General features: G+C 45.0%; 1 protein-coding gene across 3 annotated transcripts in view; it reads left to right on the forward strand.

Annotated features, from left to right (window-relative positions):
- GRID1 (glutamate ionotropic receptor delta type subunit 1) overlaps positions 1–23,236 on the forward strand; it is a 1,287,113-nt gene that overhangs the window by 967,171 nt on the left and 296,706 nt on the right. For all 3 annotated transcript variants that reach the window (XM_060241077.1, XM_060241078.1, XM_060241079.1), the window contains exon 5: positions 17,838–17,891. In XM_060241077.1, coding sequence (XP_060097060.1) covers positions 17,838–17,891 — 54 coding nt within the window. The remainder of the gene's footprint in view (positions 1–17,837; positions 17,892–23,236) is intronic.

Below are 23,236 nucleotides of genomic sequence, written 5' to 3' on the forward strand. Positions count from 1 at the left end.
GCTCCTTTACATATTAGGCCACACACCCCTGATGTAGCCAATCCTCCAAGAGCTTACAAAAAAGAGCCTTGTCAGCTCTTGGAGGATTGGCTACATCAGGGGTGTGTGGCCTAATATGCAAAGGAACTCTTGCTAGAATTCTACCCCTGCCTACAACTCTTGTGGAAATCTTGACTTTGGATAGCACAACTCCTGAGCTGCTTTTCAAAACAGAAGTACAAAGGAGGTGTTGCTTCTAAAAAGTCAGGCCCAAAGCTCTAGTGGCACATGGAACAGATGTCCAGTTCTTTGTATTCCAGACACTCAAAAAACTTAAAGAGCAGTGAGTTGGAAGTAATTGTTGGTGGCTAGCTGGGTCAAATGTAGCAGAACAAGAGCAAGGCAACGGTCTTTCCGTTTATTGACTTTCTCCAGTAGCTTTTTTGGAGTTTATGTAAGTGACGGGAATGAGACTGAGGGATCAAGTTCAAAATTACAGGGAAGAGAGTGAAGGCAGTGAATGGTTGTCATCTATGGGAGTTGATTCCAAAGAAAGAGCTAAATGGTCTAGAATAGTTTTGTTTACCACGTTATCTATTTGGTAAATTTCAAACAGCTACTTAAAGACCTTGATATAACATTTCTCCTGGGGGGAGTAACAAAGCTTTAAAAGGTAAAGGTAGTCTCCTGTGCAAACACCAATTGTTTTCAACTCTGGGGTGACGTTGCTTTCACAGGGTTTTCACAGACTTTTTTACGGGGTGGTTTGCCATTGCCTTCCCCAGTCATCTACGCTTTTCCCCCAGCAAGCTGGGGACTCATTTGACCGACCTCGGAAGGATGGAAGCCTGAGTCAACCTGGAGCTAGCTACCTGAAAACCCAGCTTCCGCTGGGGATCGAACTCAGGTTGTGAGCAGAGCTTGGACTGCAGTACTGCAGCTTACCACTCTGCACCATGGGGCCCCTTGGTCGTGAGCAGAGGGCTCCGACTGGAGTACTGTAGCTTTACCATTCTGTGCCACGGGGCTCTTAACAAAGCTTAGCAGAGGTGATTTTTTTCAGGTCCCCGTTGGACTTTTATCAGCTGCTTCCTAAAACGGTTAACACCATTGCGGTAATTTTTTTTTTCCCTCAACGAGAAATAAAATCATAGATATTATTAGCCAACGTTAGTCATCAGCTGGGGGGGAGGGAAAGAAATTTAAGCCTTATCCTGTACAATTTTACATCCAAGGAACCCTAACAAGGACCCGTGCACCCTGCGAAATGTGAAGAGGAAGCCAAATAATGTCATGGGTGCCGTGTTGCCTGGGGTTTATATATCATAGTCATTCCCCTCGTTTCGTTGCACTCACGGGAAGTCAACTGCAGGTCTTTTCCCTGTTGGAAAAAGGCGGTGAACGTGTCAGCGGGAATGGGGGGGGGCAGTATCTGTATTATGCCAAGCGGAGCTAACAAAGGGAAACAGAGGACAATTAGGAGAGTGGGAGGTTAGGCAAGGTGACGTTTGAGCACAGCATGGGCCCCCCAAGGACTGATAATTGACACAGCGCACAGCTCTAAGAGAGCTCAGTGTGACAGAAGCGGCAAAATGGAAAAGAAACCCATAAAAAAACCCACTAGGAATGATTTCCTGCTATGCTTCTAAAGACACTCCGATACCCTTGAGCTGAGATAGGTGTGGTGATGCCAAAGGGAAACAATGTAGGGTAATGGTTAATGTATCAGACTAGGACTGTGGAAACCTGTGTTCAAGTCCCTTGTTCACCGTGAAGAAGAGGACTGACCCTGGGCTGGCCCTAAGGTTGATTTGTCTTACTTCTGATAGCAGTGACATTGACAATGGTCTTTATTTTTAATTTAAATGTATAGGCTACCTTTGTCTGAATACACAGAGCTCAGGGTGATGAACAATAGAGGAGGAGGAGGATTTATACCCTGCTTGGAGCCAGTTTGGTGTAGCGGTTAAGTGTGCAGACTCTTATCTGGGAGACCCAGGTTTGATTCCCCACTCCTCCACTTGCAGCTGCTGGAATGGCCTTGAGTCAGCCATAGCTCTTGTAGGAGTTGTCCTTGAAAAGGCAGCTTCTGTGAGAGCTCTCTCAGCCCCACGTACCTCACAGGATGTCTGTTGTGGGGAGGGGGAAGGTAAAGCAGATTGTGACCGCTCTGAGATGCTGCGATTCAGAGTATAGGGTGGGATATAAATCTAATATCTTCTTCAAAGAGGTGTACAAACTCTTTTCCCTTCCCCTCCCCACAACAGTGACCCTGCGAGATGGGTGGGGCTGAGAGAGCTCTTTTGAGAACTGTTCTTGAGACAACAACTCTGAGAGAACTGTGGCTTGCCCAAGGTCACATTCATACATTAATACAAACAGTATCAACAATTGAATCGCTAAAAATATGATCAGTTGGGGCTGAAACTTCAAAGTTCCAAACTGGGTCACTGTCTTGTGGGAGAGGTCCCTTGGGCCCACTTCGGTCCACATCCTGACTGCACCCTTCTGTAACAGCTGAAGTTTCCAAACACTTTTTCAAGGGCATCCCTACATGATGGCTTGGGATCTGTCTACCTTCGAAACCGCCTTTCCCCACACGAGCCCCAGAGAGCACTACGAGCAAGCTCGCTAAATCTGCTAATGATCCCCAGGCTAAAAGATGCCCGTTTGACCACTACAAGGCCAAGAGCCTTCTCCGTGGCTGTGCCTGCCCTCTGGAATGCCCCCCTCTGAGGAGACTAGGGCCCTGCGGGATTTATCACAATTCCACAGGGCCTGTAAGACATATTTGTTCAGGCAGGCCTTTAAGAACTAAAAGGAGGTACTTTTAACATCTGCCGGGGGGTGGTGGTGGTGGTGGTGTATTATCTGCCCCACGGTATCATCACAAATTAATTCCAAACAGACAGAACGCCATCAGCTGCATTTTTGAGCTGCATTTAAACTGTTTTAATATTTTAATGTTTTAATAATGTTTTATTGGTATAATGTGACTCTGTCATCGAATTGTGACTGCTGTTAGCTGCCGTTCGGGGAGGGTGGGATATAAGTGCAATGAATGAATGAATGAATGAATGAATGAATGAAGCACATTTCAGTCATCTAATCTAGATGCACCAGGGCATGCGCCGCAGTGAGCCGATCTTTTCTGCCCAGAAGAGACAACAGCTGACTAACCAGTAAATTCATTCAAGCTAGTAAAAGGCACTCCTGGCTACAGTTCCCCCATGCTTATCCAGTAGTTGGTGCGGGTCTCAGTGCAACCTCATCCAGAATGGCTGACACCTTAAATCCCAGGTCAGACCTTCTGTCTAAAAGTAATACTTCCATCTTGAGTCAGAGTCGTTGGCTCAGGGATCCTGAATCCACAAATATACATTCTGAAAGAATAGTGAGATCTTCCAGGTATGGGATTGCAAACCCTCAAGAGCCAGTTTGGTGTCGTGGTTAAGTGCGGGGACTCTTATCTGGGAGAACCGGGTTTGATTCCCCTCTCCTGCACCTGCACCTGCTGGAATGGCCTTGGGTCAGCCGTAGCTCTGGCAGAGGTTGTCCTTGAAAGGGCAGCTGCTGTGAGAGCCCTCTCAGCCCCACCTACCTCGCAAGGGTGTCTGTTGTGGGGGAGGAAGATAAAAGGAGACTGTGAGCCGCTCTGAGATTCTGAAATTCGGCATGGAGGGTGCAGTATAAATCCAATATCTTCTTCTTCTTCAAGGTGGCCTGATCTTGAAAAGGCCCCAGTTAGAGAAGGCAGAAAGCACCATCAGATGCTATTCAGTTATGCCAAAGTGCTGCCACTTTACATCTTCGGCAATCCCTCACTTAAAGAGGGAGTGGAAATCTGTTAACTTCAAGGGTGACTTGAGAATATCAATAGAATCCTGTCGAGCCCCTTTCCTACTGCCCCTTGGAGCTTTCCATGGTCCTGAAATCCTGTTACTGACCGGCTGTCTGCAATTTCCTTTCTGCATCGCTGTATGCTTTTCCCTATCCTCAGTTGCCTTTTAGGATCAATATATTTTCTCATAACTTCCCCAGCGAAGAAGAAGAAGAAGAAGAAGAAGAAGAAGAAGAAGAAGAAGAAGAAGAAGAAGAAGAAGAAGAAGAAGAAGAAGAAGAAGAAGAAGAAGAAGAAGAAGAAGAAGAAGAAGAAGAAGAAGGGAAATATCTCTCAAAACTTTATCCCACAGATCCGCACCGTCGTTGTGGATCACCCCCACATTCTACTCGATTGCACAATAGTTTGTGTATCCACCTTCTACCTGTTCCCAACACAGCTCCCAAGCAGACCTGCTTCCTGTTTAGGACACTTATCCGTAACAACAAATATGTGTGTTTTGCATCAGGAAAGGAAAACCACGACATCTCTACAGATGGGCAGACCTCCTTGAGCACACATACCGCCAGATGGTCCGTGCCAACACGAGAAGCCCAAATGCCACATGGATGATCAAACTCAGCGATGGAATTTACAATATATGCAAACGATCTTTTGCTTTGAGTGGAAATGTCTTTTAAGCGTGCCTTGCTGCAGATGTGTTTGGCTTTGGGCAGCGGCTTTTCTTTCCAAAAAAAACGGGTGCGAACTGGCATCCGATGCTACTCTTTTGATTCAGTAGCCTCATTTTGCTACCTCTTTGCATAGATCCGAGCAACTGCGTGCGATGCGAGGCAGCGGAGAGCCAGGCCATATGTGCACAATCTAGTGATTTACATCCATTTCCATGTGAGCACCTAATTTAAGTAATCATCAAATCCAACCTCGCTCATGGGAGCCAAGATGGAAATGAGTTGACACGAGGCACGCAAACAGTATAATGGTGCAGTTTACATGGTAGCATAACTGCTCTTAATAGTGCATTGACAGGTGTCGGCTTCTGCAGCAGAATTGAAACACAGCCTTCCGTGCTTCCGACGGGCCCTTTCGTTCATGACCCGAGGCCACAGTCCCTCTCAGCTCTACACATTAAAATGATCTTCGAGGCTCTTCTTCCATTTTTATTTTGTTTTCTCTAAGACAAGGGTGTCAAACATGCAGCCCGGGGGCTGAATCAGGCCCCCGGGGGGCTCCTTTCATGCCCCCAAGCAACTGGCTGTCATCTACTCCATTCTTTCTTGCTTCCTTCTGCATCACAGCTTACTTTGCCAGGTTTGCTCAATCACACAGCAGCTAAAGAGCAAAACCTCTATTTGCTCCATTGGCTGAGGCTTCTCTCTTGGGGAGGAAGGGGGGAAGGGACAGCTTGCTTTGCCAGGCTCTCTCAATTGCACAGCAGAGCTACTGAGCCAATCTTTCCTTCCATTGGCTGAGGCTCCTCCCCCTCCTGGTCCTCTGGGAAAGGAAGGAAAGAGCCAGAGCTTCCTTTCCCGAGTTTCCTGAATCACACAGCTGAGATACAAAGAAAGCATCTTTAAGACCAATTAGTGCTAGTTTTAAGAATATATATATTTTTTAAAAATACCCTTTAATTGTGTTTGTGTATTAAATTTATATCTCTGCTACCTGGCATTACATTTTATGACACACCTGGCCTGGCCTGACAAGGTCTCATTTATGTCAGATCTGGCCCTCATAACAAATGAGTTCGACACCCCTGCAAAACATAAAGTGCAAAGTGGAGAGAATTTATATAGATTTATACCCCATGTTAGGGAAACTGCTCTCAAAATGAGATTGGGGAATTAGACTGAGAGACAGTTGTCCCAATAGGAATCTTTGTTATCTGTGTATACCAGGCTCGACCATTCAGATAGTCAATGCTCAATAAAGGACTCTAATTTAGTAAATCAATTGTAATTTATTTGATATAAAAGTTCTTTCACACAAGGTAAAATACAAAACATTCACACATTCATACAGGTCTAGGAAAAATAGAGAGATCGATAGGGGAACATAAAAGGATGGACATACAGGGTAATACTACCTCTCGCAGACTCCAAGGAAGACTCCGATGGTGACAGATGAGGGAATGGGGGATGGACCCGAAACTGATCAGGAATCGGGGATGGATCTATACAGCGGGTTAAGGGGATTGCTGAATAGAGAGCACACCTGTGGGTAGCTAGTCCACAGGTTATATAGGGTTACCTTAGTCCTGAGGGGATGGGAGGTAACGGGGAGTGTAAAATGGGAGGGTCCGCTGATGACCAAGAAGGCTGGACATCGGCTGGACCAATGGCGAGTCCATGGCGACACCTGATTGGGTGTATGCTTCAACCAATGAACATCACCTTCATCCTGGGCATCCTGGAAACTTCCAAGTTGCGACAGGGCCTGGGGCGGCTCCAATGATATCAGTATGTAGATAGTTGGGTGATTGGGATGAGATGGGATTAACTGGGAATGTGACAATAGAGAATCAGATATGGACCTAGGTATTCCGGTGTAGACAAAAGGGCTTGGATGTATCAGGAGAGATCCTTCCTCTTTCTCATCATCTCCTGGGCGAAGCCTGTTGTTCAGGATATTACTTGGCAATCAGGATTAATAGTGGAACCATTAATCCATTCATAAACTAGATAGGTTGCTTGCGGGCTAGGAATGACTCAAGGTGTGTACGTGAGGTTCCCACTTGGAAGGAATGAAACCCAACCAGGCAGGAAGATGGCTACATGTGGTGTAAGCGAAACACAGTGGTTTCCATGCTTAGCGCTTCAACACCGTTCGCCTGGACAGCTCCGTTGCGGCGTAGCCTCCTCCTCGCCATGGCGGATTCCACGCGGTAGCGGGGAAATGTTTGTGTGCAGCTGCAGACACTCTGTGCCCGTCTCAAGCACTTGTATACTTGGTAATAGGTACACGGGAGTCTTATGTAGTCCTCTGGATAGCTTTACTCACATTCACTGGCCAGGCGGATGCAAGCTCACTTCTCCAGGCGCCCTGGCAACCGTATGTGTGTGACAGAGAGGTCATTTTCTCACACCCACTTTTCTCCCCAGTGGAGCATCGAAGTGGCTGACAACATTCTTGGGTTCTTCATTTTATCATCACAACAACCCTGTGAGGTAGGTTGGACTAAGACGGCATGGGTATGACTGGCTTATGGTCAACCAGTGAGCTTCCACGGCAGAGTGGGAATTTGAACCTGGGTCTCCCATGTCCTGGTCCAACACTCAAGCCGCTGACTGCACCGTGCTGGCATTTAGATGACTGCTCTTTGGCAAATCCAGCAAGTGTCGTTGGCTGCATCACCCACTTGGTTTTTTCAAGGTATGAATGCCGCTTGCTTCCAAGGAGGAAGTGCGAGGGAACTGTGAAGCTTCTGGCTTGACAACCCAGTTGCAAAATGCAAATTATTCCAGGCTGCCCACATGAGCCGGTCATCGCCAGTTACAGCAGGATGTCCTTCAGATCAAAATAACAGATGGCCAAAAAAGAAGAAAAGAATGCCTACCGTGTTGTGAACTTGACGGTCTCTTGCTAATGCTACTTGCTGTCAAGTGAATGAGAATGGAAGAATGCAAGGGGGAAATGGATGCTCTGGGATTGTACCGGGTAGCAGGATTTGGGACTAGAAGGAACAGGAAGAATCTCTGTTTCTGATCCTTGTTCAATCCACACCCCATCAGTAATCACTCATCTAGTCCGGGGGTGGCCAAACTGTGGCTCAGGAGCCTCATGCAGCTCTTTCACATGTATTGTGTGGCTCTTGAAGCCCCACTGTCACCCCATCGGCTGACTTTGAGAAGGCATTTCTCTCTTTAAATCAAACCTAGCCAGCCAGAAGCTTGGAGAATGCATCTAAAGTTGCTTTCTTTCCACCTCTCCCCCATTTTCCTTCCTTCCTTCCTTCCTTCCTTCCTTCCTTCCTTCCTTCCTTCCTTCCTTCCTTCCTTCCTTCCTTCCTTCCTTCCTTCCTTCCTTCCTTCCTTCCTTCCTTCCTTCCTTCCTTCTCTCCCTCCCTCCAACATCTGACATTCATGTCTTGGGGCTCTCAAACATCTGATGTTTATTCTCTGTGGCTCTTACATTAAGCAAGTTTGGCCAACCCCGATCTAGCCATCTTCAAAGGAACTTAGGACAACGTGCATCTGATCATCTCATTCTTTATCTTCAGAACAATCCTAAGTAGGTTAGGCTGGGGGTGGATGACTCTCTATACCGAGGACAAAAAGGACCACAGCTTCCAGCCAAGCTTGCTTCTCTCCCCTAGACAGTATATAAAAGCCAGCAGTCTTGCAGAGGTGTCCCTAACATCTGCATGAGCATCTTGGAAGGAAAACATGATGTTGGAATGAGACAAAGCATGGAACAGTGCAGCAGAAGAGTGCAGGAAAAAAAAAATAACAATTTGGCCCAGCTAGAACACTACAGCCCACTAACCTAGACCCTAAAGCATTCAGAAAATGTTTGCCTTTTGCAACTTGCACTTGACAGGCAATGATGCTCCACCATCTGTAGCCTCTGCGTCGACTTCAAAAGGCATTTATACCACCTCTGTTCATTCAAGAGGAGTTAATCCGAGTGGGCTACATTCTGGGCCCTAAATGTTAAGACTCTGTTGCGTTATGAAAACATACAACACAAGTATTGGATGTTGTGAGGGTGCAGGAATTCAGGATTTTTCACTTAAAGTTTGGGGGAAATCATCTCTGGATTGCTGGACCATTTACTTTGTAAGAACCAGGTTGTTCCAATGTGAGGCTAGAGAGCTCGATATTGAAATGCCTCGTAGAAAGCGCGTTTCTTCAGAAGTGCTTTATTACGACATCACTTATTCTTGGTTTCAAATTCAAGAATCACTGCTGAACACCTGGAGGGGTTTAACTGGTGATTCCCCTCAGGCTTGCGCATCTATTGGAAGATTTCTGCTATATTCTTTGTTCTTTGGTACCATTATCTGCCCTCCCCCACTATTTCCTCTTTTGCTTCCCTGGCAGTCCCCATATCTTTACCTTTCCCTGCTTCCTTCTCTCCTTCCCACTCATCCACCAGCCTTCTTTTATCTGGCCCTATCTTCAGTTTATTATTAACTTCATTCATTTATACTTCCCCTTTCTCCACAATGGGGACCCAAAGCAGTGTGTACTATTCTCTCCTCCTTTTTATCCTCACAACAATGCTGTGAAAAGAATGCGTAACTGGCCCAAGGTCACCCAGAGAGCTTCCCCCAGCAAAGGGCTGATTCAAACCCAAGTCCCCAGATCCTAGTCTGAAACTTTTGCCACTATACTACACCAGGTTTTGTAGACTGGATGCTGTTCAACGGTACCAAGCAATTAGGCGTGGATGAGTCATGCAGTCATGTGACAGCAAGATGCAGGTGGTTGCTGCTGCACCAGACCCCTTGAGGCCTCCTCAAAGTCCAAAACATCCTGGGAAAGACCCTGCCCCTCTTCCTCCTTTTTAGTGACAGAAATGAAGGCTTGAAGACTAGCAGTACTGTTGTGGTTGTCTAGCAATGGCCACTGAGTGCATGTTTCTTAAAGTAACATGCTGCTTGTATTGCTTTGGGGGGTTTCAACATCTATCTATCTATCTATCTATCTATCTATCTATCTATCTATCTATCTATCTATCTATCTATCTATCTATCTATCTATCTATCTATCTATCTATCTATCGCAAACCTGGGATTTTCCCCCCTGGTTTGTAGAAAGATCTATCCTGTCTATTCATGGCTCCCGTCTGTAGATTTGTGCCAACAACTCTGGCCATGTTGAGAATTCTATATACTGAGGTATATAATAGACACACACACATGCGCATGCACTCACACACCTATATATAAACTGTGTTTATTTGCATATGCCTGGAAAATGTTTTCAGCTGCAATTTATATTTAGGAAATGTGATCCAAGCTATCTGTAACCTTCATGGATTACACAGTGGGTGGGTGTTCTGCAAACAGAGAGATAAACATAGTAATTTTAATTGAGCTGTTAACTGGATTAATAGGAGCGTTGCACAGTTTTGTTCTGTGAAAAATGCAACATCAGTATAAATACTAGTCCTAAAGTTGGTGTTGGATGAAAATCAGCTTGGCTGCTTTGTAGAGATGCCTGGCCTAGTACCCTATCTGTCCAGAAGGCGAAATGGTATTAGTGAAACAACAACAACAAAGAACACCAAACTTTTCCTGTCAACTTTATGTTTGATAGTGAGGCCAAAAAAACAACGAAAAACTATGGACTGGTTCACACATACTTGTTCTTCACCTGACAACTGTTCCCATGAAGTGGTTACTTTAATATGCAAAACTAGGGTTGCCAATCCCCAGGTAGGGGCCAAGGAACCCCCGGTTTGGAGGCCCTCCCCCTGCTTCAGGGTCATCAGAAAGTGGGGGAGGGGGAAATGTCTGCTGGGCACTCCATTACTCCCTGTGGGGACCAATTCCCATAGGGTATAATGAAGAATTGATCTGCGGGTATCTGGGGAAGCTGTTGTTTGAGTTAGAGGCACCAAATTTTCATCATAGCATCTAGTGCCCCTCTCCAAAATACCTTCCAAGTTTCAAAAAGATTGGACCACGGGGTCAAATTCTATGAGCCCCCCCAAAAGGTGCCCCTATCTTCCATTGTTTCCAATGGAGGGAAGGCATTTAAAATGTGCACATTTAAATGTGATGGCTAGAACTCCCTTTGGAGTGCACTTATGCTTGTCCCAACCTTGCTCCTGGCTCCACCCCCAAAGTCCCCACATATTTCTTAAATTGGACTTGGCAACCCTATGCAAAACAGCCAATACGGATCAATCTCCACATGGTAGAGAGTCAATTTGTTGTAGTGATCAGGGCTTTTTTTTTTTTTTAGTAGAAACTCCTTTGAATCTTTGGCCACACACCCCTGATGTAGCCAATTCTCCTGGAGCTTACAGTAGGCCTTGTACTAGGTGCCCTGTAAGCTCTTGAAGGATTGGCTACATCAGGGTTTGTGGCCTAATATGCAAAGCAGTTCCTGCTTCCCCCCAAAAAAAAGTCCTGGTAGTGGTTAAAAGTGGTAGACTGTAATCTGGAGAACTGGGTTTAATTTCCCACTCCTCCATATGCAGCCAGCTGGCTGACTTGGGTTAGTCACAGGTCTCCCAGAGCTCTCTGAGCCGCACTGATCTCACAGGGTGTTTAAGAACATAAGAACATAAGAGAAGCCATGTTAGATCAGGCCAATGGCCCATCCAGTCCAACACTCTTTGTCACACAGCGGCCAAAAATTTATATATATATATATACACACACACATATATACACACTGTGGCTAATAGCCACTGATGGACCTCTGCTTCATATTTTTTATCTAACTCCCTCTTGAAGGTGGCTATGCTTGTGGCCGCTACCACCTCCTGTGGCAGTGAATTCCACATGTTAATCACCCTTTGGGTGAAGAAGTACTTCCTTTTATCCATTTTAACCTGTCTGCTCAGCAATTTCATCAAATGCCCACGAGTTCTTGTATTGTGAGAAAGGGAGAAAAGTACTTATTTCTCTACTTTCTCCATCCCATGCATAATCTTGTAAACCTCTATCATGTCACCCCGCAGTCGACATTTCTCCAAGCTAAAGAGCCCCAAGCGTTTCAACCTTTCTTCATAGGGAAAGTGTTCCAACCCTTTAATCATTCTAGTTGCCCTTTTCTGGACTTTCTCCAATGCTATAATATCCTTTTTGAGGTGCGGCGACCAAAACTGCACACAGTACTCCAAATGAGACGGCACCATCGGTTTATACAGGGGCATTTATACCCCTTTCTTGTGGGAAAAGGAAGGGAAAGGAGAGTTTAAACTGCTCTGAGACTCTGAGTTAAGGATGGGGTATAAATCCAACTCCTCCTCCTCCTCCTGTATCGAAACTTTTTCAATGGTTATTTCAGACATCAAGTGATCTGTGCGTGTGTTTGGGGTTGGCCTATAGTTTGCTTTTGACTTGCTTTTCAGGCATAATTTTATATTATATTTATTTATGTACCGGATTCTCCCCAAAAGGTTTTCTTTTTATGTCAATTGATTTTAATCCATGAGTGTTTAAAGTTGCTTACTGATTAATACCGAATATATATATTTTAAAAAAAATCCTGGTTAGAATTTTTCCACAAGACTCACAATTTTTTTTCATCGATTGCAAGCAGAAGGCTACGGGAATGTAAAGATTAAACATAATAATAGACGTACTGCTTCTGGGACATTGAGCTAGACACAGAATAAAAATTGGAAGTGACATAGTAGACCCTCTAGAATTTACAAAAAAAAATCCCAACAACCCAATGACAATACCACACAGTTTTGTTAAATTCCAACAAATCAAATGAAATCACTTCCAGGTTTTACTGGAAGTGACATCAGTGCACTAGGACCTGCTATTCAATTTTTTCCAGGGGTTACTGACTGCAGCCGGGCAACCAGGGGCAATTGCATAGGTGATTGCCTAGGGTGCCGGCCTTCCAGGGGCACCAAATTGGGAGCCCCCCATGTGACTTGGTGATGTTATCAGTGTGTGTGTGTGGGGGGGGGGATGAGCCTTGCCTAGGGTGCCTGACAGACTCTAAGGCCTGCCTTGCTAGCAACTCTAGTCAGGGTAGATAATACAAACCAAGAACTTGACACTGGGGAGGGACGGTGGCTCAGTGGTAGAGCATCTGCTTGGGCAGCAGAAGGTCCCAGGTTCAATCCCCGGCATCTCCAAAAAAGGGTCCAGGCAAATAGGTGTGAAAAACCTCAGCTTGAGACCCTGGAGAGCCGCTGCCAGTCTGAGAAGACAATGCTGACTTCGATGGACCAAAGGTCTGATTCAGTATAAGGCAGCTTCATATGTTCATATATGTTCACTGTATGAGAAAGCTTTATGTGTGTGTATAGTTTGGTTTTGCTGGTGTAGCTGCCTACAATGACTTCTCTGCTAATGGTTTGCAGCCCCCCAAAAAAATCCCTGGCCAGCAGATAGGGAACCTCTGGTTTAGATGCGTCATCTCTTATGTGAAGACATTTCTGTTTGCTTAAACTAAGAAAAAAAAATTCCGAAGCTGTTACAACTAGATACAAATTTATATGTGCTCACCGTATGGTTGCTAGCGAAGTTTATTTTATCGCAAATGCAGAACAGTGACTTCAGAACTGACCTACCGGGCAGCTTGGAAATAGCATTTGCTTATTTTTCAACGCTGCTATTTCTGGAAAGCCGTCCTTCATTTCCCACATCCGTATCTCGTCTCACAATATTTGTTAAGCGGTTTGCAGAGATTTTTAAATTAAGTACCAAGCGCCAGAAGTTTTATGTAAAAATATTTTTTTGTAAAATCCAAGATGGTGCCGTGTCTTGCAGTCATTTTGCAAGAGGATGACTTTCAAAATCTGTCTGAAGAGTTCCTTTGACATTTTTTTAAGGGGCTGCTTGATGAAAAAAATATAGTGGTGAGTTTTTGGAAGAGTTCCCCTGAAAGACAGTTATCCATCATCTAGTTCAGAGCTTTTCTGAATTTTTGTTTTCCTTCCGCGTTTGTTCCTCATTGCTTCGGGGTAGGTAAAGGTAGTTCCTGTGCAAGCACCAGTCGTTTTCGACTTTGGGGTGACGTCGCATCACAGTGTTTTCACGGCAGACTTTTTACGGGGTGGTTTGCCATTGCCTTCCCCAGTCATCTACACTTTCCCCCCCAGCAAGCTGGGTCCTCATTTTACCAACCTCGGAAGGATGGAAGGCTGAATCAACCTTGAGCTGGCTACCTGAACCCAGCTTCTGCCAGGATCAAACGCAGGTTGTAAGCAGAGCTTGGACTGCAGTACTGCAGCTTTACCACTCTGCACCACGGGGTAGGGTTTAAGTTGTGTATGTTTTTGCTCCCTCTAGTGGTGGGCTCAATATTGCATCCATTTATGTCCGGCCGTGAAGATCAGCCAAGTATCAACCAAGCAGACTTTCTCTTATGAACAAAATAGGAGTCGATTGCACCTTTAAGACCAACTTAGTTTTATTCAGAACGTAAGCATTCATGTGCATGCACACTTCTTCAGACGAGGAAAGAAGTGTGCATGCACATGAAAGCTTACATTCTGAATAAAACTAAGTTGGTCTTAAAGGTGCAATCGGCTCCTGTTTTGTTCTACTACTTCAGACCAACACGGCTGCCTACTTGGATCTCTCTTATGAAAGCATTGGTAGAGTCTATAACCTTATAGCCAGAGGCGGCTTACTGGGAATGAGTCTACCAGTTACAGACAGTGATAAAATAGTCAAATTGTGTGGGCAAATGTGGCTCTTCCCCCCTCCCAGTTTTTCACGCAATGTGTTGTATATCATTGGGAGACACCACAATCCTTTCCCTTCGCACCTTCATGGCCATTCACATTCCTTGACTGGAGGAGATGAACTCCATTTCAGGTGCCAGATCCCCATCTCCTTGACATCTAGATAAGTCAGAGGCTACAAACACTAGATCTAAAGTAAAAGAGCATCACTCCCCGCCCCCCCCACCACTTTTGCAACATGTAGATGGACATGTAGCTGAAGTTACAATAAGCATTCAGGAAGAAGAATAGTCCTTGGCAGGACACTGTCCTGACACTGTCCTGTCTCTTTGCAGATTTAAACTGCAGGTTTTTTATGCCAGAATATAACTTGAGTGAGGGAAACGAGGATGTGGAGAAGCCCTCAATGCAGGGTTGTTTAGCCTTCATCTAGCTCATCTAGAGTGAAATCGGTCAGGGTCTTTGCACCCAGTGTAGAAACACCTGATGAAATGGGGTGTTATCTGCCTTGCTATACCAGAATGGCATGTATGCAAATAAGCAGCCATTGTGCCTTATAATCTCTGGAGTCACTGGTATGCATTCAAGAACAACACATGCCATGCTGCTTTAATTCCATGCTCAAGCCTCCTGGAAAGTTCAGTTCTTTAGTTAATGTTATATCCATGGCTTTAAAGAAACATTCTTTCCCAACAGCTCTGCAATTATCTTGTGAAAATGGCGCGGTAGCATGTGTAGTTGTTCAATAGTTAACATGCATATAAATAATATGTGGCATTGGCTTTGTAAAAGGAATTGTTGTTGAAGCTCTTGGAAGGCTTTTATAAGCAGGATTTTTTTTTTTAATTTGCCAGCATGTAAAGGCCTGAGATAAAATGCAGTGTGTGTGTATGTGTGTGTGTGTGTTGGCTCGCTGTATGTGTTGCGATGTTGTACTGCCTTTGTTCTTATACTGAGAAAATATTGACTGCAAATTTTATCATGTGAGAACTCGCCTTTGAAAAGGTAGCGTTGGCCACGTCTGGTGACAAACTGCAGAGCAGCAATGAACTGCAGAGAGCAATCAGTCAGCCATACAGTTGCCCCCAGCCACCCTACGATACAGGGTATCAGATCGGAATGGTGTGTCTAACCCGGGATGTTATAATTCCTGCCCAGCTGCCTCATCAGAAGCAGTACTGAAAGCCAAGTGCTGATTGGCAATCAAGTAAAACAACAATCATCTCACATTCTCCCAAGGCCCTGATGTTTGAAGGATCCTCCCCAACCACCATTTTCTTCCACAATTTTGAATCTATCTATCTATCTATCTATCTATCTATCTATCTATCTATCTATCTATCTATCTATCTATCTATCTATCTATCATCTATCTATCCATCCATCCATCCATCCATCCATCCATCCGTCCGTCCATCCATCCATCCATCCATCCATCCATCCATCCATCCATCCATCCATCCATCCTCGTTGTCGTTGTCGTCTGTCTGTCTGTCTGTCTGTCTATGATGATGATGATGAAGATGGATAGATGGCATCCTATTGGAGGACAAGTCACATCATGAGAATAAAGATGAATTGGTTCAGATGAAAATACAGCAGGGGTGTTGCACTCTGGTCTCTGGCCTGGAAGGAGAAATCACATTCTCTTTCCACCACCCATGGTGATCCTCTTTATCCTTCCCATTCTCAATAAGTTTTAAGGGGATCTTGTTCTCTCTCTCTCTCTCTCTTGTCCAAATGTATAAATGATGGTGTTCCGTTGGTAAGAGTTGGCCTCAAAGCTGAAGATTCTTCTATAGAGGATTTCCCACCCCCACTACTAGCTGTTGTCCCTCCATGAATGGCAGCTGCTTCTGACAGTGAAAGAGCTAGATTCGAGCAGGGCTTTTTTTTCTTGTAGCAGGAACTCCTTTGCATATTAGGCCACACACCCCTGATGTAGCCAATCCTCCTGGAGCTTACAGTAGACCCTGTAAGAAGAGCCCTGTAAGCTCTTGGAGGATTGGCTACATCAGGGGTGTGTGGCCTAATAAGCAAAGGAGTTTCTGCTACAAAAAAAAAAGGAAAAAAAGCCCTGGCTTCAAGTGCAGAAGCACCTTAGAGAGCAACACAGTTTTGAAGTTGTGAGCTTTCAAGAGTTAAAAGCTCCCTTCCTCTGATACAATTGACTTTCGAAAGCTTATAACCCCAAAAATCCTTTTTGTCTCAGTGGTGCTACTGGATTTGGCTCTGACTGTTCTACTGCGTACCAACACGGCTTCCCTCTGAAACTGACTGTGGAGAGACTTGTAGGGCCCAGTCTGATCAATTTGATTCAGTGTGGTTTGACCGGTGTCTTTTTGCTGGTCACGACTGTGCAGGAGATTGTATTCAACCCAGGTTCAGTTAGTGGTATTGGGACAGGTGTGGGGCCTTAGGGTATATTCGCATATCTGCGTCTCCTTTGTTCTGGGAGCTGAAATGGATCAGGGAAACGTTGGTGCAGTTTGCCTCCGAGGTGAATCACTGGTTAGTGAGAACATAAGAACATAAGAGAAGCCATGTTGGATCAGGCCAATGGCCCATCCAGTCCAACACTCTGTGTCACGTAAGAGAAGCCATGTTGGATCAGGCCAATGGCCCATCCAGTCCAAGACTCTGTGTCACTCAGTGGCCAAAAAAACCAGGTGCCATCAGAAGGTCCATCAGTGGGGCCAGGACACCAGAAACCTTCACCCTGTTGCCCCTCCGAAGCACCAAGAATACAGAGCGTCACTTGCCCCAGACAGAAAGTTCCAACAGTATGCTGTGGCTAATAGCTACTGATGGACCTGTGCACCATATGTTAATCCATTTAGTGCTTTGGACATACTTAAAAGCGGTTCTATTTTATTTGTTTTATTGACAAAGCCGTTGGTTCTTTGTAATGATTGTGTATCCATTATGTATAATGCCTGTAGACAAGGCCATTGGTGAGCAGTAGCATCACTTTACACACTTCCTTCTCTTTTCTGTGAAGGGCAGCAAAGGTCTGTTTGAATTCATCGTGTTCTAGCCACCGAGAAGTGGGATGCACTCATTCTGTTTGTTAGGCAAATAGACTATGTGTTCATGAAACTTTGGCTGAAACATTGCGGTACGCACCTGGAGTCTAACCAGAACTCCCCAACATTTTTTGAGCCTGTGAGAACATTTGGAGTTCTGACATGGCATGGTGAGCATAGCAAAAAGGGGAGAAAAGGGTGCTGCAAAATGGCTGCCAGAGGAGGAGGAGCCAGCCAGAAAATGATTACCATGGGTTAACTTCAGTGATTCAGTGGTGGCAGCTGCTGTCAAAGCAGCATTTTTAAAAATCTGCACAGCCAATCAGAAGCCTTGCTGGGCAAAAGCCCTACCTGCCTTCACCCACTTCCTAAAAACAGTTGGCGGGCACAAGAAGAGGTCTCAGTAAGCACCATGTTGGGGGACCCGTGGGCTAAGCTCTTTTTGATGGTGTGCTTTGGGGTCTTTCTGAGCTGGACTTCTTCAGGCTATTACAAAAATTGCAATGAAGCCCGTCACCCTTTCTACGACTTTCAATTATACGACCATTGCATAGGCATAGAACTGCCAGGAAACACACACACAAAAGAAAATCCAGCAATTTGTTTTCCTTTATTGCTTCCTTATGTTATTTACATTGCTTTGTTTTGTCTTTCTCTAGGCTGTGGAAACCAACCTGGCATCAAAGGATAGTCACTGGGTCTATGTGAATGAGGTAAGAGAACAATGAGCTGTAAATTGAACTTCTCCTGGTCGGTTTGTCCTCCCTGCCCCCACCTTTTCTCTCTCCCCCCCACCCGCCCCGTTATTTACAATGATAACCAGCATCTGCTTTGCCAATGAAACTGAAAGGCATTTTTTTCCCCATATAAGTTCAAGCTGATATGGTAGAACCATCATCTTCCAATAGTGATGTACTCTATTCTCTTAATGTTGTCTAGTTTTGTCAGGGGTGGAATTCTTTGCATATTAGGCCACACCTCCTGATGTAGCCAATCCTCCAAGAGCTTGCGAAGCTCTTTTTGTAAGCTCTTGGAGGACTGGCTACACCAAGGGGGTGTGACCTAATATGCAAAGAAGCTCCTGATAGAATTCCATCCCTGAGCTTTGTTGAGGTTTTCCCCACAATTCTGGCTCACTGTGTGGGATTGTTGGTAGGCCCAGGGCATATCTGTTAGCAGCCACATGAATTGTAGTGATATGTTCTCTAGTTGGTGAATTATCTCCTGCTCAAATGTAGGGCTGCCAACTCCAGGTTTGGAAATTATTAGGATTGCCAAGTCCCTCTGGCAGGTGAAGTCACTGCGCCGGTGACATCATGCGCCAGCCGATATAGGCATTTCCGGGAAAACTCTATGGTTTTCCCGGGTGCTCTAGCAATTTGAGAGGGAAATATGGTACTCCATAGAGTTTTCCCTCCCAATTTGCTAGAGCATTCAAGAAAACCATAGAGTTTTCCCCAGAAACACCTAGAGCAGCCGGCGTGCAACATCACCGGCATGATGACATCACTTGTGGGTCTTTAAGAATGGACACACCACTGCCTCTTTTAGACCTCCTGGAAAAAACCCCTGAAGATTTCACACAAGGGAGTTCGAAGAGGCAAGTGGTGAGCCTCACAGCTGCAAGAGTCCTGTCTGTATCTTCATGAGAGAGATGACTCTGGCATCTCCATCATCACCTCCTGATGCCCACTGTCAAGGTTGTCTCTTCCACCTGACCACCTTCCCCCTGACCACCAGACAGACAGACATAACCTTTGTCAGCATAACCAAAAAGAAATACAGGATCTCAGGGCTTTCTTTTTTTAGCAGGATCTCCTTTGCATATTAGGCCACACCCCCTGATGCAGCCAATCCTCCAAGAGCTTACAATAGGCCCTGTATGAAGAGCCCTGTAAGCTCTTGTAGGATTGGCTGCACCAGGGATGTGTGGCCTAATATGCAAAGGAGTTTCTGCTACAAAAAAAGCCCTGCAGGATCTGAAGGAACTTCAAAAGAGGACAGATGGATACAGTAATTTGCCGGCACAGGCAACATAGGGACACATGGTTACAAGCGACACTTAACTAAGAAAAGTGGAGCAGGGTATTCCCCTACCTGTGGAAATCCCCCCCCCACCCCATCGCATGAGCTACTGCTGGTTGTATATCCATTTGTGGGGTGGAAAACTCTTTTGAATCACATAGTTGTTGTCCAGAAATGAATTTTTCTTCATAGAATAAACAGATTTTTCATAGAAATCAATATTTACAAAATCCAGCACCTCATTAGCAATGCTGCCTCGAGCATACTCCCTGTTGTTCAGTTTGAATAATTTTGTTGTTGTTGTTCAGTCGCACAGTCGAGTCCGACTCTTTGCAACCCTCTGGACCAAGTCACGCCAGGCCCTCTTGTCTTCCACCATCCTCTGAAGTCTGCTCAAATTCGTGTTAGTTACTTCAGTAATAAGGTTGAATAATGCCAGAATGCAAATCATACAAATTGAACAAATTGTGCAAATTGTACAGTTCTCTTTCTAGCCTTTGACTGGCATTGGAGCACAACAAAGATCAAAACAAAGTTCTGAGTGATGACACATCACGAATCCCAAAACTTGTCACATTATTCTATCACAAGCTGACCTACTCTACTTGTTGGGGAAAGAGCATTGCTCTGCAGAAACTACCGTAACGTAGACATACATCAGACACCTCTATAGAGTTGCAGTCAGTTACCATGGACAACAGAGGACGTGCCAGGCTTTGATGTGCAGCCATTGTGCACTCTCGGCTTTTGAAGTGTGTGTACATTACAGAAGATGAGCTGATCTGCGTGATAGGTTATAATCTCTGCAGCAGAATTCTGCCAATTGCACAAATGCTATCTGGTTCTCCATCTAAGAAATACATATGTTTTGTTTACATGTACTAAATCCTATATAAAAGACAATCCACCTGTATTTGTATCACATGAACATTACTTTAAAAAAAAACAAGCAAACCTAGGCTGAGAGCCAGTTTCGTGTAGTGATTAAGTGTGCAGACTCTTTTCTGGGAGAACCGGGTTTGATTCCCCACTCCTCCACTTGCAGCTGCTGGAATGGTCTTGGGTTAGCCATAGCTCTGGCAGAGGTTGTTCTTGAAAGGGCAGCTGTTGTGAGAGCCCTCTCAGCCCACCCACCTCACAGGGTGTCTGTTGTGGGGGAGGAAGATATAGGAAATAGTAAGCCGCTCTGAGCCTCTGATTCAGAGAAGGGCGGGGCATAAATCTGCAGTCTACTTCTATGCTAGGCACATCCAACTACTTTCCCAAGCATTCTTGGGAAAGCCAGTTTGGTGTAGTAGTTAAGTGTGCAGACTCTTTTCTGGGAAAACCAGGTTTGATTCCCCACTCCTCCACTTGCAGCTGCTGGAATGGCCTTGGGTTAGCCGTAGTTCTTGCAGAGTTGTCCTTAAAAGAGCAGCTGCTGTGAGAGCCCTCTCAGCCCCACCCACCTTACAGGGTGTCTGTTGTGGGGAAAGAAGATAAAGGAGATAGTAAGCTGCTCTGAGTCTCTGATTCAGAGAGAAGGGCGGGGCATAAATCTACAGTCTTCTTCTTTACAAAAGCCCACATTGCAAGTCTGCGTGCTGAGAAACGGTACTCCAGGGCGCTTTTTTGTAGCAGGAGCTCCTTTGCATATTTGGGCATATTTGGCCACACAGCCCTGATGTAGCCAATCCTCCAAGAGCTTACAGTAGGCCTTGTATTAATCAAACCAGGTTTGATTCCCCACTCCTCTACTTGCAGCTGCTGGAATGGCCTTGGGTTAGCCGTAGCTCTTGCAGAGTTGTCCTTAAAAGAGCAGCTGCTGTGAGAGCCCTCTCAGCCCCACCCACCTTACAGGGTGTCTGTTGTGGGGAAAGAAGATAAAGGAGATAGTAAGCTGCTCTGAGTCTCTGATTCAGAGAGAAGGGCGGGGCATAAATCTACAGTCTTCTTTACAAAAGCCCACATTGCAAGTCTGCGTGCTGAGAAACGGTACTCCAGGGCGCTTTTTTGTAGCAGGAGCTCCTTTGCATATTTGGCCACACACCCCTGATGTAGCCAATCCTCCAAGAGCTTACAGTAGGCCTTGTATTAAGAGCCCTGTAAACTCTCGGAGGATTGGCTACATCAGGGAGGTGTAGCTTAATATGCAAAGGAGTTCCTGCTACAAAAAAATCCCCACAGTATCCAATATAAGCAAAGGTAAAATATCCTGCATGCACATTTATAAATCTTGGGCCACTTAGGAGAAGCAGCATTATTATATACATTTGTATATCTTAATAATTATGTGTTCTTTATGTGCTTAACGCTGATAAAATATTTAAGGAGCTGTGTATCTATTATTTCCCGTTAATGCATTATATAGGGAACATCAAGTTTAACTACAGGCTTCTTTTGTTCGTGCTTTCTTTCTCTTCGTGGCTACTCACTAATCATTCAGAGGAAGGCAGCCGCACATGTTAACGGTGACTATAAATTGCTTTTGTCTGGTTAGCTGTAATGTGCTGGAATTAAAAGGGGGCGGAGGGTGCAAAATTGCCACCTCCGAGAAGCTGTTATGAATCTTCTCCACTCCTTGCAGTGTTTATGGAACTCTCTCTCTCTGTAATGGCTTAGTATAAAACGACAGCAAAAACACACACACACACAGAGGAAATCGGTATTTATGTTCACGTAAACACAGTGCCCTGTACCACAGTGCCACACTTCTCTGCAGCTTTCATTGAGAGATGTTGTGGATTGAGGTGTTGGAATTCACTGTCTCAGGTTAAAAACATGTCGGTTTCTAGATCCAGTTGGGCAGCTGTGTTGTAAATCAGGTGGACAAGAACATCACAATCCAATGTATTTCTCTTTTAGCTGTATTGACATACTCAAATAAGGATATTGGCTGTTGATCTCATTATGTATACTAAACCCATATCCCACTGTATTTTAATGTATTTTTCTTCTAATGGCAAAGTGTAGGTGTGTTCCATGTTAAAAGGTAAATTAGTTGGATGGAAAAACTTCTGAGAAAGTAATGCCCTCTTTTTGACCCAGGCTTATATAATAGATTAACATGTGGAATTCACTGCCACGGGAGGTGGTGGCAGCCACAAGCATGGCCACCTTCAAGAGGGGTTTAGATAAAAATATGGAGCAGAGGTCCATCAGTGGCTATTAGCCACAGTGTGTGTGTATATATGAAAATTTTTGCCAGTGTGTGACACAGAGTGTTGGACTGGATGGGCCATTGGCCTGATCCAACATGGCTTCTCTTATGTTCTTAGTGATTGACGGACATTCTCACATTGAGACATATTACTGTTTTATTGCTTTCTCATACTCATGCCACCCGGATCAAAGGTTTGCTCGATTTCTTAATTTTACTGTTCTGTCATTGGCTCTTAAACTTGTACCATGTTGAATTCTAAACCACCGCCTACCAGCTATATGTGGCTCCGCCCACTGCACCTGATTCTTCGTCTGATGAAGTGTGCTTGGAGCACGTGAAAGATTATGTCCTGGATAAAACTTTGTTGGTCTTAAAGGTGCACATGTCACTTTCTGTACATGCATGTGTGTGTGTGTGTGTGTGTTTGTGTGCATGATATCCAGGGCCAGCCATGCCACTAGGCAAGCTAGGCAAATGCCTAGGGCGCCAGCCTTCTGGGGGCGCCAGATTGGGTGCCCCCCACATGACTTATCAGTGCAGTGGAGGGCGCCAGAAGTTAGCCTTGACTAGGGTGCCAGACAGTCTAAAGCCAGCCCCAGTGATATCTGGCAGATGCAAAAGAAGACAACATATTCTGAAATATCAAGATAATTATTATTTTTTCCATGTTACTAAATAGGGATCCTTTTGACTGGCAGGATATAAATTGGAGAGGCCTTCGCAAAACGCAGTTCTGAAGTATTCATCCGCAGGTTCACAAGACGATAACAAATTAAAATCTCTGTATAACGTCGTGAAGTTCCGGAAAACTTGACAGAAGGCGGGAAAGCGCAAAGAGTACATAAATTGTATCCTGTGATTGCTTTCCATGTACAAACTTCAGCAGACTCT

This window comes from Heteronotia binoei, chromosome 6 (genome assembly GCF_032191835.1).
Source record: "Heteronotia binoei isolate CCM8104 ecotype False Entrance Well chromosome 6, APGP_CSIRO_Hbin_v1, whole genome shotgun sequence".
Lineage (NCBI taxonomy): Eukaryota > Metazoa > Chordata > Lepidosauria > Squamata > Gekkonidae > Heteronotia > Heteronotia binoei.